The 15485-nt window shown below is 42.3% G+C and overlaps 1 protein-coding gene across 1 annotated transcript in view; it reads left to right on the plus strand.

The window, feature by feature from the left end:
- The window catches only part of KIF13A (kinesin family member 13A), a gene marked incomplete at both ends in the record, with an annotated part of 200407 nt that overhangs the window by 141483 nt on the left and 43439 nt on the right, over positions 1-15485 (plus strand). Inside the window, 6 exons of the mRNA XM_084259533.1 lie at positions 609-739; positions 2406-2492; positions 2601-2767; positions 5746-5865; positions 10018-10231; positions 14726-14888. Coding sequence (XP_084115659.1) covers positions 609-739; positions 2406-2492; positions 2601-2767; positions 5746-5865; positions 10018-10231; positions 14726-14888 — 882 coding nt within the window. The remainder of the gene's footprint in view (positions 1-608; positions 740-2405; positions 2493-2600; positions 2768-5745; positions 5866-10017; positions 10232-14725; positions 14889-15485) is intronic.

A 15485-nucleotide genomic window follows, 5' to 3' on the forward strand; every position in this document is an offset into this window, starting at 1 on the left:
GTCACATAAATAGTAAGTTATCGAGGGCCTCCCTGGTGGCGCAAGGGGTTAAGCACCACACTGTGAAGCAAACTGCAGCCTCTGCAGCACAAGTTCGATCCTCAGCCGGCCAGGGAGCTACCCACATGGCACAGCAGACCTCTCCTGCGGCTCTCCTCAGCAGTGTATTTCAGTCAGTCTGCCTGTTCTGTTCCCCACTCTGTCTCTGGTGATTCCTCTCACCTCCTGCACCTCTTGCCTGCACCCCAGCTCTTGTATGCATAAATAAATAAAATCTTTAAAAAAAATAGTAAGTTATCAAGTTAAAAACGGAACTCAGGATATTCTTTTGTCATGTATAATTTCTTTATATTTTGGAATAATATTTAATCACTATTGTTGTGGTATTTTCCTACAATGTTTAAGCAACTTTGCAAAATTTAGTGTGTTAAGGAAAGCTTTTCTTTACAGTGCTCCCAGTCTCTCCCAGTCCCTGTCTGAGTCACTGAATATTGACACGTATGTGCTTTGGGGTCTTTGAGTGGGTTGAGGTAACTTTCTGTTGAGGTCTTTGACAGCATAGGTCTTTTTTTTGTTTTTGAGCAAAGGTCTTTAATTGTTCTTACTAGGACCACACCAGGGTGGGTGCAGATACCTCTCAGGACATCCAGCTCTTTGGGATAGGAATTCAGCCCGAGCACTGTGAGATCGACATTGCGCCCGATGGAGACATCACTCTCACTCCAAAAGAAAATGCAAGGTAAGGACACTGAATGGCCACTCAGCATCTACTTACTGTGCACCTCGTTTGCCGAGTAGCCTGCTCCTTTCTGTTTGTTCAGTTGTGTCAAAGTCGAGGCTACCCTGGGTTCTTGGGGCTTACTTTCTGACTATAAAGAGTAACAGAAGCATCCACTTTAGGGTAGGCTGGTTCTGTCTTCACTGCCTGGGTGACCCTGGATAAGTCCCATCTCTTTTTTTTTTAAAAGATTTTATTTATTTTATACAAGAACTGGGGTACAGTCAGAAGTGTGGGAGGGTGAGAGGATTCACCAGAGAAAGAGCAGGGAACAGAACAGGCAGATTGATGAAATACACTGCTGAGGGGAGCAGCAGGTGTGACAGGAGAGGTCTGCTCACCATGTGGGACCCTTGCCGGCCCACCGGGATCGAACCTGCACTGCAGAGGCTGCAAACAGCTTCACAGCACGGAACTCAACTGCCTGCACCACCAGGGGAGGCCCAAGTCCCATCTCTTATCTCAACTTCAGCTTCCTCATGTGGTAGATGTTGTTAATAGTAGGAAAAATATATAAATCATTTGCCTCAGTGCCTGACACATTTAAATGCTGAATAAAGTTAGGTGTCATTCACTGTACAGCGCTCAAAAGTTGTGAATCAGATAATTCTATTTTGTGAAAAATTCCTAATCCAAGCTCTAACATATAAAATTTTGAGGATTGTATTTAATATATGTTACAAAATATATTTTAATATAACATCTACTTTCTATTAAATGATGTCTTGAATCATTTTATAATCAGATTTATAATCAAGTTTCAATGAAGTCCCGTAGCAATCTTCATTAACACAAAAAAATTGCCATTCAGAGCATTTATTTTTATGAGAACATTATACTCACTTCAAATTGTTCTGTTAATATTGGTCATATAAATTTCAAGTGATGAAAAACTGAGACTAACAATCAGCATATATGAATCAGGAAAATACATAGCCCTTGTGCTAATAGCGATATAATTCTTAGGATAGTTAATCGTAAAATGATTTTACTCCTTAGTTTTTACCTATTCTAAACCCAATTAGTCTTTAGCTATACACTATTGTTCCCTATTTTAGAAGCCCTTGATTTTTTTCCACACTTTCCCCCAGTTTTATTGAAGTATAAACAATCCAAATAAAAGTCAAACTTTGCCATTAATTGTTCTGCCCCTTAAGTCTCACTTAGGACTCCCCTTTCATGGCCCTTCCCTCTCTCTACTCCTCACCCCTTTTTTCCTTGTGTTTTATTTGTTAAAGGCAAGTAGTTATCAGAGTTTCCGGCACTTGGCATTAGGGTCCTGGCATCTCTTGGCATCATTTAGCATCTTCCATTGTCCACTGTGTTTCCTGGAAGCTTGATCAGATTCAGCTCAAATTTTGACTAGAATCTTCCTCGGTGGCATCTCCCATGAACCCATCAGAGCAGGTTGTCACTCTGAGGAATATTGGCAGCCCTTGATCATCATTGCTTAGATCATGTGCTTTGATAGTAGTTATAATTCCATGATTCCTTCTGGAGTTTTTCATAGAATCTGCCTGTCCAGAAAAATCCCTGTAGTTATCTCTGTGGCCACAGGCTGCTCTTGACCATCCAGTTCTTGACCTCTGCTCTTGACCATCCAGCTGATGTCTCCCCTGTCCCTCAGGTCCTGTGTGAACGGCACCCTCGTGTGTAACCCCACCCAGCTATGGCACGGTGACAGAATCCTGTGGGGAAATAACCACTTTTTTAGGTAATATCTTTGTTCATCAATATCTCACTGATACTTTCCTGAACATTTTTTTGTTATCTGAGTGAAAAGCAAGTTGATTTTCTCTAATGGAAAAAAACATCCCCTCAGAATTAATTTACCTAAGAGAAAACGGCGAGACTGGTTGAAAGATTTTGAAAAAGAAGCAGGCCCTCCCGAGCATGACTTAGATGCAGCCAGTGAAGCCTCCTCGGAACCAGACTATAACTATGAGTTTGCCCAGATGGAAGTTATCATGAAGACACTCAACAGTAACGGTAAGGCCCTAACTGGGTTCCTTTTTTTTTTGGGGGGGGGGGGGGGTCAATTTTTTTTTTTAATTTTAGCATCATTTTCTTTTTTTTTAACAATATTTGCTTCCCCCCACCCCCTCAGGTGGAGTCCCCTTAGAGTTTCCTTCCCCAAGGCACCCGTGCACCATCACCTCAATCCCCTGTGCACCTCCTTCCCTCCCTCTGATCCCTCTCCCGCCTCCTCCCCTGCAGGATGTCTCTGGTTTATAATTGTCTGGTTTTGCTTTGTTGTGTTTTATACTATTATTATTTTTTTACACTGATGTCTTATTTGGTTCACCTATATTCCTGCTATAAGTGAAACCATCCAATATTTTTCTTTTTCCTCCTGGCTTACTTCACTGAGCTTAATTCCTTCTAGCTCCATCCACATTGCTGCGAATGGCATGAGTTTATCCTTTTTGATTGCTGAATAATATTCCATTGTGTATATATACCACATCTTCTTGACCTAACTGGGTTCTTTTGTCTTGGGCAGTCTGTTCCTCTTTTCATTCAGCAAGGGAGTCGGAGTGTATAAAGTTCAAGTGTCATTCTGAAATTTACACATAAAAAGTGCCACCAGTGAGAGATTATTGACAATATTCTAAGGCCTGGTCAGCTTCCTCTGGTGTAACCAGAAGGTAGACCTTTCTAAGACCCTCTGTCCCAAGCCAGTTGTGGTAACACTCAAAGTACTCAATAACTACAGTGGAATTCCTTATCAAATACCCATCATTGGGCCTATCACTTCTGAATCCTTTAGACTGAGAAAATCCCTAGGAGAATATAAACGCAAGATTTCAAATAGAATCAAATGAAGAGGTGAAAGTCACAACATAGTACTATAAATTCAGTGGGAAATATAGTCCCCAAAAGATTTATAAAATATGCCCAGGTCACATATTACAAAAGTGATACCTAAATAAATACTTTATAGGCTCTTTCTTGGCCTCTGCTCCCACCTGTCTCAGATCACTATGGATGAGATTCTCCTGAAAGCATTTCTAGATCCCTCCTTCCAGAAGGTTCTCAATGTTCATATTAAAGTCTTTGCTCTCTGTGTCTACAAGGAAGTCCTCTCCCTGTTCTCTGTCCCTACACATTTCCATGCATTCAACAAAATAAAAACCAAATTCTTTGCTCTCTTGCTGTTTTATAATTCAGCTTCTTCCTTTCTCTAGTTCCCAGTCTCCCCAGTCACCCCCAGGCTTGGTACCTAGGAACTAGAAGCAGCATAGGAAAGCTGTCATGTTACCAGGCACATAATAGCATTCATAAGGATGAAGTTCAGGCTATATGCAAAAGCACCCAGGAAAGTTAGTCTCTGGACTTTGTCTACTCTCACTGTCCCTTCATCTGTCCTGTGGATGCCTGCACTTTCCTAACTTGAAGGAGGGGGGACCTCCAAGGACCCCGAGACAGCCTTTTACATGACTGGGTGCTTGGAGAGCATTTTATTTATCACAGTTGAGCTCTTCCCTTAAAAACATCTATTTTCTCACTCTATGAATAAGTCCATATGGGAAGAATTTTTTTTTTTAATAGAGGCATGTTTTATTTATTTATTTATTTGTTTGTTTCATTTATACAAGCACTGGGTACAGTCAGAAGCGCGGGAGGGTGAGAGAATTCACCAGAGCCAGAGCGGGGAGCAGAGCAGGCAGAAGGACCGAAGGACACTGCTGAGGGGCGCAGCGGGCGGCAGGAGAGGTCTGCGCGCCATGTGGGACCCTCCTCCGGTGGCCGGGGAGCAGCCGGGGATCGAACCAGCGCCGCAGAGGCTGCGGGCAGCTTCGCAACCCAGCGCTCAACCGCAGCGCCACCGGGGAGGCCCCATATGGGAAGAATTTGAGTAGGGTAGAGAATCATCAAACAGATCTCAGGCATACCAAATTGAGGATGCTGCAGAAATAAAGATGTTGACCTTATTATTTATCTCTGTTTATGGATTTTTAACCTCAGTACCTCTATTTTTTTTTTTTAATAAAAATGAGGTCTGAAGAAATGGCCAGGTTGAAAACAAGTGACTTAGTGAAGGAGAAAAAAATAATTTAATGACAGGAGCTTGGTAATTTCTCTCTTTAAACATCCTTAAGGTTAGAAAGAAAGATTAGCTGTTAAGGTAGCACCTTTGACACTGAAACTTGGGGTGGAGTACAGCTAGAAATTAGTTCACACTGCTACTTCCTCATCAAATTGGGAGGAATCCCAAAAGACATTCCAAAGTGATGGTCACACATCCAAATCCCCATTAATGGGTCATTTAACAACTTACCTGAGCAACAACCATGATTTCTTGGAAGCCCAATGAATACAGGGTGTGCCAGGAGGGTGCGGGCTCCAAAGTCCAACTGGAGGAAGGCCCATTTTTTTAAATCTTTATTAATAGATTTTATTTATTTGCGTCAGTTATGGGTTTATGGAAAAATTGACTAGAAATTACAGCAAGTTTCCGTATATTTCTTCACCTTTCCCCATTGGAAGAGAATTTCTTTCTTTAGATGAGGTTATAGATTCTGGATGGTTCTGTTCTCTAATGCTGCAGGGTATCCCAGTGGTATCAATTTAAACACGTCATCCCACATCACAGGTTTCTGATCTTATCCAATTGCTATATATGTGTGTGTGTGTGTGTGTAAAATATAATATATAAAAACCCTAGAATATCAATGTGCGTTGAGTAGACACTTGTTAAGTCCCACAATCCTTGTAGCTTTACCAATTAGTCATTTGTGACCTGGCTTGTGATGCTAGCATGACTCATCTGTTTGTGTTCCAGATCAGGTCTTGCCCTCCAGTGCTGATTTTATATACTTAAGACTAGTGCTTCCCCTTCCCCACTCCTTACAAAAGCCCACGGGTGAATGGCGCATCCCTGTGGGGGGCACTGGTGTTCCCAGATATAGGTGCTGAGATGCCGGTGGCTGCAGAGTGTTCACATGACTCCCCTCTGCTGCTAGGTGGCTTCCCGATAATAAGCCTGTCTGCCTGGTGGTCGTCCCCTTGGTGGTCCTATTTGAAGATTCTCTTCCCTCTCCTGTGGTTTCAGACGAAGCTCCTTCACAAACACTGGGATAAAGGTTTAACTGATTGGCGTTAGCATGAGGGAGCTTGGCTAGTTTTAGCAGTGCTGCTGATTGTGCTACCTGCTTTGGCAAAATCCAGCTTGATTGGGAAGAAGCTCAAGTTTCTGCCTGGCAGAGGCATGCTGTATTCTTTTTTTTTTTTTTTTTTTTTTTTTTTACGATTTCTTTATTTATTTATACAAGCACTGGGCACAGTCAGAAACATGGGAGGGTGAGAGAATCCACCAGAGCCAGAGTGGGTTGCAGAACAGGCAGACTGACGAAGTACACTGCTGAGGGGAGCAGCGGGCATGACAAGAGAGGTCTGCGCACCATGTGGGAACCTCGCTGGTGGCCGGGAATTGAACCAGCGCTGCAGAGGCTGCAGACAGCTTCGCAGCCCAGCACTCAACCACTGCACCACCAGGGAGTCCCACATGCTGTATTCTTGATCAAGGAATGTGTCCTTCTCAGTTCTGACCCTGCCCTCCCCTTGTCCCGACTCCTTTACCTTCCCAGTGGCAAAAGTCTGATAACTATTCTTCTTCCTATGCTTCCAATAGCTTGTTATTGATATTGTGGCTACTGTTGCTTCATCACCTTTGGCAGCACAGCAGTCAGGACATAGATTATATTCACTGCCTATCCCAGTAATAAACTAGAATAATGTATTTTCAAGTCTCTAGGGTAAATAATGATCTAAAAGCCAAGTCATTTGAATTAAGAGTAAAAACAAACCTAGTCTCTCTGAACAATAGAAACACCTTCTTCCCAAGGGTTCCAACTAGGAATCAACTTCCACGAACTCCAGGATACTCTAAAGTGGAACCATTACAGGACTGGTGGAGGGTGGTAGAGACAGCTGGTTCCATCTGGGGTTAAAAGTTTCTTTCTCCCCTGTGGATTTGCCTCCCTTTGGTTTAGTGCTTCAAGTGGATCTTGGTGTGAATTAATTATAATTCACTTTATCACAAAACTGCTTCCAACCACCACCACCATCATACCTTTCTCTCCCATGCTTGGACAGATAAGTAACATTGAACCTGTTTCATTGTTTCATACCAGGTTAAGAATAAACTAACAAAGAGGGGAAGAAGGTGGTATGGCCAAAGTCATTGTGGTCCTTTGTCTCTCCTGAAAATACCTACCTCTTTGGGATCTTGGTCCTAAGTGCCAAGCTTACTGAATTTTGAAAAAGAAGAAAATGATAGAGGGGGGAATAAAACTGTGAGCAGTCTCTCAATAGTTGCTTGTTGGAGACTAAGCCAAATAATCTTTGGCTTCTGTCCTAGGCCTTTTCATAGAGTCAGAGTAACTGGCTAATTAGGATGATCTGTTGAAATACATGCTGTGTAGTGCTAAAGACTTGAAGATGTTAATTAATTTGAAAGGAAATGTTATCAAATATGTCTAGGAGAATAGTGTTTCCAGACTCGTTTTGGGATCAGAGGTAAAAAAAAAAAAAATCTCCAGCCTGCAACACTTCTGCCAGTACTGTGTGTGCCGAGGCTGGTCCTGGGGTCTCCGAGTCCATCCTGTACCTAGCAGGTCAAGGAAGGGATGCTTTGTGTGGCTTTCTCTCAACTGCTTGCACAGTGGTCTGTGGCCCCTGAGAAGCCTGGAGAGTAGAGAGGGCGCTGCATCCTGGTCGCTGCCAGTACCTATATCTCATTTCTGCACTGACATGAAACTTGGGTGAATTCCTGTACCTCAACCATTTGTAATGTGTGTGTCTCTATATAACACCAAATGGCTGGTAGAAATAAGGCTTAAATATTGTCAGTGCCTTTTTGCAAAAAAAAAAAAAATTAGAATCTAATTTTATAAAATGGTGTGTTTTCCAGTTTTTTCCCTCTGGAAAAAGGTAAACACTAAGCTAGAGCCCTTGAAGATAAGGCACTTTGTAAGTATAAATGAATAGTAAGGAGCCTGTCCTTTCTTTTTTAAACCCAGAGCCTAAGAATAAATAGATTTTTTGTTTGAGAAATAAATGTATTCAAAATCTTCGAGAACTTTTCTTATCTGACCCTTACATTTAAAATTCCTTCATGGGCCTCCCTGGTGGCGCAGCGGTTGAGCGCTGTGTTGTGAAGATGCCCGCAGCCTCCGCAGCAGGAGTTCGATCCCTGGCTGCCGGGTGAGGGTCCCACATGGCGCGCAGACCTCTCCTGCCACGCCCACTGCTCCCCTCAGCAGTGTACTTCATCGGTCTGCCTGTTCTGCTCCCCACTCTGGCTCTGGTGAATTCTCTCACCCTCCTGCGCTTCTAACTGTACCCAGTGCTTGTATAAATAAATAAATAAATCTTTTAAAAAATAAATAAAAATAAAATAAAATTCCTTCGGTATCCTTCAAAAAATTTCACTGTATTATTCCTATTTGTTTTCATAAGTTATAGTGCTAAGTCACAAGTTTTCATGCTTTGGAGTGCATGGATATTTTACTATATAGATAAGACTTCACTTACCCGTGGTCTGCCTTTGTGTGAGAGGTTTCTTTTTTAGAAATTCGTTTTCCATCAGTTTCTAAGTAATGTATTTCAGAGACTCTATATGTGGACTCTATGAAGAAATCTATCCTGCTTTGGGAATAAAGGGCAAATTTTAGAACTTTTATCTTTTAAAATATCTACTCTTTAACAGAGTACTAATTCTGAGCAAAACACTGATGGTAAGAATACTACATCAGTTTATTGCTAAGTTTCCATCCTATGCCTAGACAACTAACTGATCTGAATTTAAAGCTTGGCTTAGTTGTTTATTACCTGTATGATCTCAGATCACCGTTCTGAGCCCCACCTTTTTCATCTTTAAAATGGGAATGTGATCCACCTTAGATTTCTTGCAAGGCTTTCATGAGATGATGCATGCAGAGCAGACCTACCTCTACCTGAGATACAGCCAGTATCTCAGGATTATTGCCTGTAGAAGGATTAATCCCCTGTGAATGTCCTTTTTCTTAAAACAACTCACCTGTATTGTGCATACCTTAAAAATTCTTAAAATGCCGCCTACTTTTTGTTTTGTGTTATTTAACCACATTTTAAAGCTAACCTGCTATCTTTTTCTCTTACTGCTCATATAGAAAATGAGTATGACTGATATGTATCTCACACATTGATAGGTCTTCTGAAAAAGTCAGTCAGTAGCCATCTCTTGTCATTTAATTTCCCCATCTCATCCTGGAAATTAAACTGAGAGTCAATATGTGAGAATAAAGCACATAGATACCACTGAATAGCAAGCACAGGGGTGAACGTGTGAATCACCACCTAGTCTAAGCATATAAAAGCATCTCCTCCAGCCCCCCCAAAATTCAAGGAAGTATTTACTGGGGTGTCAGGAGCTTTTCTTGATTACCACACAGATGTCTATCATGCTGTTTCCCTACTGTGTCCTCACCTAGAGGTGCTGCTGACTGTCTCTGTATACATAGTGCCTGCATCTTCCTCCCCAGCTTCCAGGTCGTGTCCTGCCACAGCCATTGCCCTTTCAGGACTGTGTCCTACCTGTACCCCCATCACCACCACCAGCCACTTCTCCACCCGTTCACTCACAGGGATAGCAGTGATCTCTGGATCTGCGAACGCAGAAAGCCCAAATAGCCTTTTATTTTGGCAAGTGAATTTCCCCCCTTCTCCCCATTCTGTTTCCTTTATGCAAGTAAAGTGCCCTCCTGGGTATTAGCACCTGAGGACCTGCCAGACCCATATATTCAATTCTTATTTAAACATACATGTGATCTGTAAGTTTTCTCCCACATTAGGGAAATTCAGGACTAGTAATATTGGTGGTTAACATCAGAAATATAAATCCTTGACCTTATGCCAAGTGGATGCAAAATGGACACAGAAATGAAATATTACCTTATGGGGCTCTGTCTTTGAAGGTGTCTTAAGTTTCCTCAAGTTTTTCCTCTTGGTAGCCAGGATCCTATCCCTGTTCCGTCTGCCTTCTACTCACAGCATGTTAACCATCATCTAAACATTAGGATGAGCTCATTGAATCGAAGCAAGTGCCATGGGGGATGTGGGTGGTGTTCACATATAGGGCATTTGGCCAAAATACTAGTAAAGAGAAAATTCAGAGGATTTCCCGTGACTGGCCTCTGAGCCTCTCGCAGAAGGTGAACACTGAAGACACTTTGCCTTGTCTCTTGGCTCGCCAGACCCAGTTCAGAATGTGGTTCAGGTCCTGGAGAAGCAATACCTGGAGGAAAAGCGGAGTGCTCTGGAGGAACAGCGGCTCATGTACGAGCGGGAGCTGGAGAGGCTCCGCCAGCAGCTGTCCCCTGAGCGGCAGAGCCAGAGCAGCGGCCCCGACCGCCTGGCCTACAGCAGCCAGACCGCCCAGCAGACGGTGACCCAGTGGGCCGAGGAGAGGTAAGCACAGGACCTGGAGTCAGGGCCCTGGGGGGGCTGGGCCTGCAGGGGAACCTTGAGGTGTATCAAGGGGGACAAGCCCTCGCCAGGAGGGAAATCCAGTCCCATATCTGGTTGTTCACTATTGGCTTCTCCTTTCGAAATTCTTGTCTGGGCTGAGTATGTGTGTGTTGTTAAAAGCAATGCCCCCCACTCCCCACCTTACCCTTCAGAATAATTGGTGCCAAGTTAGAAGGCATAGACTATTAGGTATTGAAATAGAAAGAGTTGGAATAATCCTTTGTTTTTTTAAGATTTACTTATTTCTGCATACAAGAGTTGGGGTACAGACCAGCGATGTGGGGGTGAGAGGATTCACCAGAGACAGAGTGGGGAATAGAACAGGTGGATTTGACTGAAATACACTGCTGAGAGGAGCAGAAAGCAAGACAGGAGAGGTCTGCTGCACCATGTGGGTAGCTCCCTGGCCAGGGATCAAACTCATGCTGCAGAGGCTATGGCTAGCTTCATAGATTGTGTCTTAACCCCTTGTGTTACCAGGGAGGCCCTGGAATAATTCTTTAGCCAAAAAAAATTTCTTTTTATTTCTTTGTTGTTTCATTCTATTCAGCATGATTGTTAAAAATCTCCTAAATGTAATTTTTTTTCATTTGTGACTTTGAAATATTCATAGCTGAACTGAAGTAATAGTGGAGGGAATGTGGTAGTAATAATAATAATCACAACAACAACAAGGGCAATAATTAAGCCAACTTCTGTTGTGTTCTTACCTGAGCCTCCCCATGGTGCTTGTTTTATTGAATGCTCCCAAGAGTGCTGTGCCAGAGGAACCGGGTCTCTGCTTTGCAGATAAGGCAGTCAGTTTCAATGATCTCCCTAAATCACCCGTGTAATAAATGGAAAGACTGGGGCTTAAACCCAGGGCTGTCTTTAGTCCCAATGCCAACTCCTGTGTCATATAATATCACAGAATATTATATGATAATAATGAAGGTAGCACCTGGCATCTATGGAGCTCTGACATATACAGACACCAAGTGCTTTATATATATATTCCTCTGTCGAAGCCCATAACTGCTATTATATTTTACCATTTTCACCCTGTTTTACACATGAGGAAACTGAGGCTGAGAGGTTAGTTGACTTACCCATGGTTACTTAGCTGGTAAGTTGGGGTGGCTTTGGAGTGTGACCCCAAAGCCCTTGCTCTTCTGCTCTTCCAACCACATTCCAGCTCTCACTAGCAGTGAGATGCTTGACTGGAGCCACCTTCTCCCCTAGAAAAAGAACAGGGAACCTCAGCCTGTGTTAAAAGGCTCACATAGTAATGCACTCGATTATTGTTCTAGATCAGTCTAGATCATTTCCATATTCCCTAACAGCTGCTCATCCATCTGGTTACTGACTTATGAAGACTTATCATACTCACAGCATGTCACTCTCTACATTTCACTGTGCCCAGGTGACACAAAGGTGACCAGGGGATGCTTCTTCTGAAGAGCTGTCTTTTCCACATTTACTGAAAGGTGGGGCCTCTATTCTAGCAAGGGTCATCTTGAAAGTAACTGCTGTAGTTGCACACACAGATGGCCTTTCTATTTCTCCCCTCTATATACTTGTCTATGTACTAAAGAATAGAAAACAGAAAAACAAAAGTTTCCTCAAAATTCAAAGCCATTACATGCAACAGGTGGATTGCTTTTAACTGCAGTGTTTTTCAGTTAAATGTTAAAAGATTTTTTTTGCTTCCCTTTAATTCCAGATGGAGTCTTTTGGGGGCTCAAATTCTTAGGGGGATAGACAGTTAAAAGACTGATATTTGGTGGATGTTAGTCAAAAAAATAAGAATGCCTACAATATTGATTTCATTAGGTTTCATTGGATGAAATTAAGGTGTCATTAATGATGGGGGCTTAAATAAGAAGCTGGGACTCTAAATAAATGGTTTTGTGACATAAATGTCACAAAAGGCAGGGAATCTAGTGCAAGTAAGAACTAATAAGGATTACATAAGAAAGCTAGAGAGGTAGTTCGTTCTTTCTATACACTTAAAATATAGTATGGAGCAATACCAATATGTGAAAAAATAATTCATAATAGTAAGTTCAAAAACAATTTTGTTCAATCGTAGGAAGTATCACAATTATCTAGTTATGTCTCTTTCCTCCACTGGAATATAATTCCAGGGGGCAGGGACTCAGTTATATGCACTGAAGTCTCCCCAGTGCCTGCAGGTGATATTGTTATATGGGGATTGATTATGTGGAGTGATTAAAGCAATGAGCAGGGGCTGCTGTAAGTGCTGCGGGAGTTGAGTCTAGGATCGGACCCCAGTGAAGTGAGCCTCTGGGGAGATTTTGTGAGTTTGATGGGTGGAGTTTGGATTGGCAGAGAGAAGGTGTGGCCGTATTTTAGATAGGTGGATTGGCATGAACAAATGCGAGAATGGAATAAGACGCATTGGGAGGATTTATTATAAGAGAACTGTTTTGTTTAGTCTAGAAGGTGATTTATTGAGGGGGAGGGCTAATTAAGTCAGACACCATTAGCTTGGGCATGTGAAGCTACAGGCATGCCTGTGGCGATTTATCCTGTGGAAGAAGAGGTTTTTTTTTTGTTTTTGTTTTTGTTTTCAATTTTCTTTTTTTTTTATAATAAATTTTATTTTTATATTCCCCATATAATTGCAACCCCCTTATTTTGACCCCAATCCCTCCCCTCCCACCCCCCACCCCCCATAGAGTGTCTCTGGTTCATAGTTGTTTGTTGATTTTGATTTTCACTTTCTTATAGTTATTCATTTTCCTGGTCCCTTATTTAAGTTTTCTAGATTCCTGCTATGAGTGAGACCATCCGGTATTTTTCTTTTTCTTTCTGGCTTATTTCACTGAGCATGATCCCTTCCAGCACCATCCATGTTGCTGCAAATTGCATGTGTTTATCTTTTTTGAATGCTGAGTAATATTCCATGGTATATATGTACCACATCTTCTGGAAGAAGAGGTTTTGAGCCAAGGAATAGCCTGCCCAAGGCAGCAGTTTGTAGGGACTGGCTAGCGGTGGAAGAGGAAGAACCAGGATGCTGTGAGACCTTTGGAAGAGCATGAGGAACAGGATCCAGGGTGGTGAAAAAGCAGAAAGAGATTTAGGAGAGGTTTCAGAGGAAGAATCAATGGGCTTTTTTCTGGACATTGTGGAAAAGAGACTTTACTAACTGAAAGAAGTCAAACCTGAGTCACAAAAAAAAAAAAAAAAAAAAAAAAAAAAAAAGACATAATTTAGCAAGACCAAGAAGGCAGTATCAATGTGTGAGGCATTTTAGGCCAAATTTATTGACAGTAGCATCTTTGCGGCGTGCCTCCTGTGGTCTTCCTAAAGTGATGATGAGAAATCAGGTTCACCATTGTCCAGAAGTTAAGGGCAGGAGGTGTGTAAATGATAGAAAAGAGAAGCTGTGCAGGGAGCAGTCGGCTACATTGGGTTACCTTGGTACCCAGGTTCAAATGTAGAATCCAGAAGTACTCTTTCCGTGGGTATGTTTTGAATACCCTGCCATGCTGTTGGCCAAGAATTTGGGGTGAACAACAAGCAAAAAAGACAGGTTCCCTGCCCTAGGGTAGCTTACAGTTTTATGGAGGAGACAAACATTAGTCAGATAATTGCGCAAATAGATAAGAAATCGTAATTTTAATAGTCGCTACTAAGAGGAGGGACAAATACAGAAGGTTGGGAAAATATATCGTGTATCATAGGTTTTGGACCCGGTGAATATACTGGAGAAACTTTAATCGGGAAGTGTTATTCTGCAGAAAGTTAAAAAAAAAAAAATCCCTGCTTCTTCCCTTATACCAGCTGAAGAAATCATGTGAGAGGCTTCTTACACCAGATTTCTCTTCCACTCCCCTTTCCTGGTGCAAAACACACCAGTCATACTCATGTATTTTTTTCTGAAGGATTCTTTTGTTGTCGCATCATCCTATCAAAGTCTAGCATTTTCAATTGTTCTATCATTTAAATGGATTTGCTCCTTATTGTGGGAGGACAGATGGATAAGAGGTGAATTGGCAAAAACAGGTTGAAACATATTGCCCGAAAGGAGTTGTCTGTCTACCTCTTTCACTTAAAAACAGCATTGCAGGGCCTCCCTGGTGGCTCAGCGGTTGAGCGCTGGGTTGCGAAGCTGCCCGCAGCCTCTGCAGCGCCGGTTCGATCCCCGGCTGCTCCCCGGCCCCAGAGGAGGGTCCCACATGGCGCACAGACTTCTCCTGCTGCCTGCTGCTCCCCTCAGCAGTGTACTTCATCAGTCTGCCTGTTCTGTTACCTGCTCTGGTGAATTCTCTCACCCTCCTGCGCTTCTGACTGTACCCAGTGCTTGTATAAATAAATAAAAATAAATCTTTAAAAAAAAAAAAAAAACTTGGGGAAAAAAAGAAAAAAAAAAAACAGCATTGCAGTTTTTCAGATTTTCTCGACTCCTTTTCTGCTCCATTGCAGGGATGAACTCTTCCGCCAAAGTCTGGCAAAACTGCGTGAGCAGCTAGTTAAAGCAAATACCTTGGTAAGGGAGGCGAACTTCTTAGCTGAGGAAATGAGCAAACTCACTGACTACCAGGTGACCCTGCAGATCCCCGCTGCGAACCTCAGTGCCAACAGAAAGGTAAGGACATCCTCGAAGAAAAGGCAAGCTAGTTGCATAGTAGCAAATACTGTAAAATGGAATATAAGCCTGACAGCCAAACCAATATCCATGAAGCGATCCTGATACAAGCCAGAGTATTTATTCTTAAGGCTTCCCCTGAGGAAGCCTCAGGTAAGAATGCCAATGCCCTAGATGTCAGAATATGAGCATTTGGGTAGCTGAAGGATTTGCTCATTGAAATGCTTTCTTTAAAACAGTGAAACTAAGTGTGTGTGTGTGCATGCGCGTGTGTGTGTGCGTATAAGTATACATATATAAGTATACTTGTATACACACACATACACACACACATTATATATATAATACACAGGTATACATATATATACTCACACACATATATTTACATAATCTTGTTTGCTTTTCTCTTATAAGTGCCTCCTTCTGAAATGAGGGATAGTGTGTGTTTTCCTGGAGCACCATTCTAAGATTGAACTCAACAAGAAAGGAGAGCTTTGTTTGATGCCTGGCTTTACATACACAGAAGGACTCTGAGCAGTCATTTGGAAGCTCCCCATCAAATCTGAAGTCTCTTTCCTGTGGGGAGAATCTTTGAAA

The sequence above is a fragment of the Talpa europaea genome, assembly GCF_964194135.1.
Source record: "Talpa europaea genome assembly, chromosome: 2".
Taxonomy (NCBI): domain Eukaryota; kingdom Metazoa; phylum Chordata; class Mammalia; order Eulipotyphla; family Talpidae; genus Talpa; species Talpa europaea.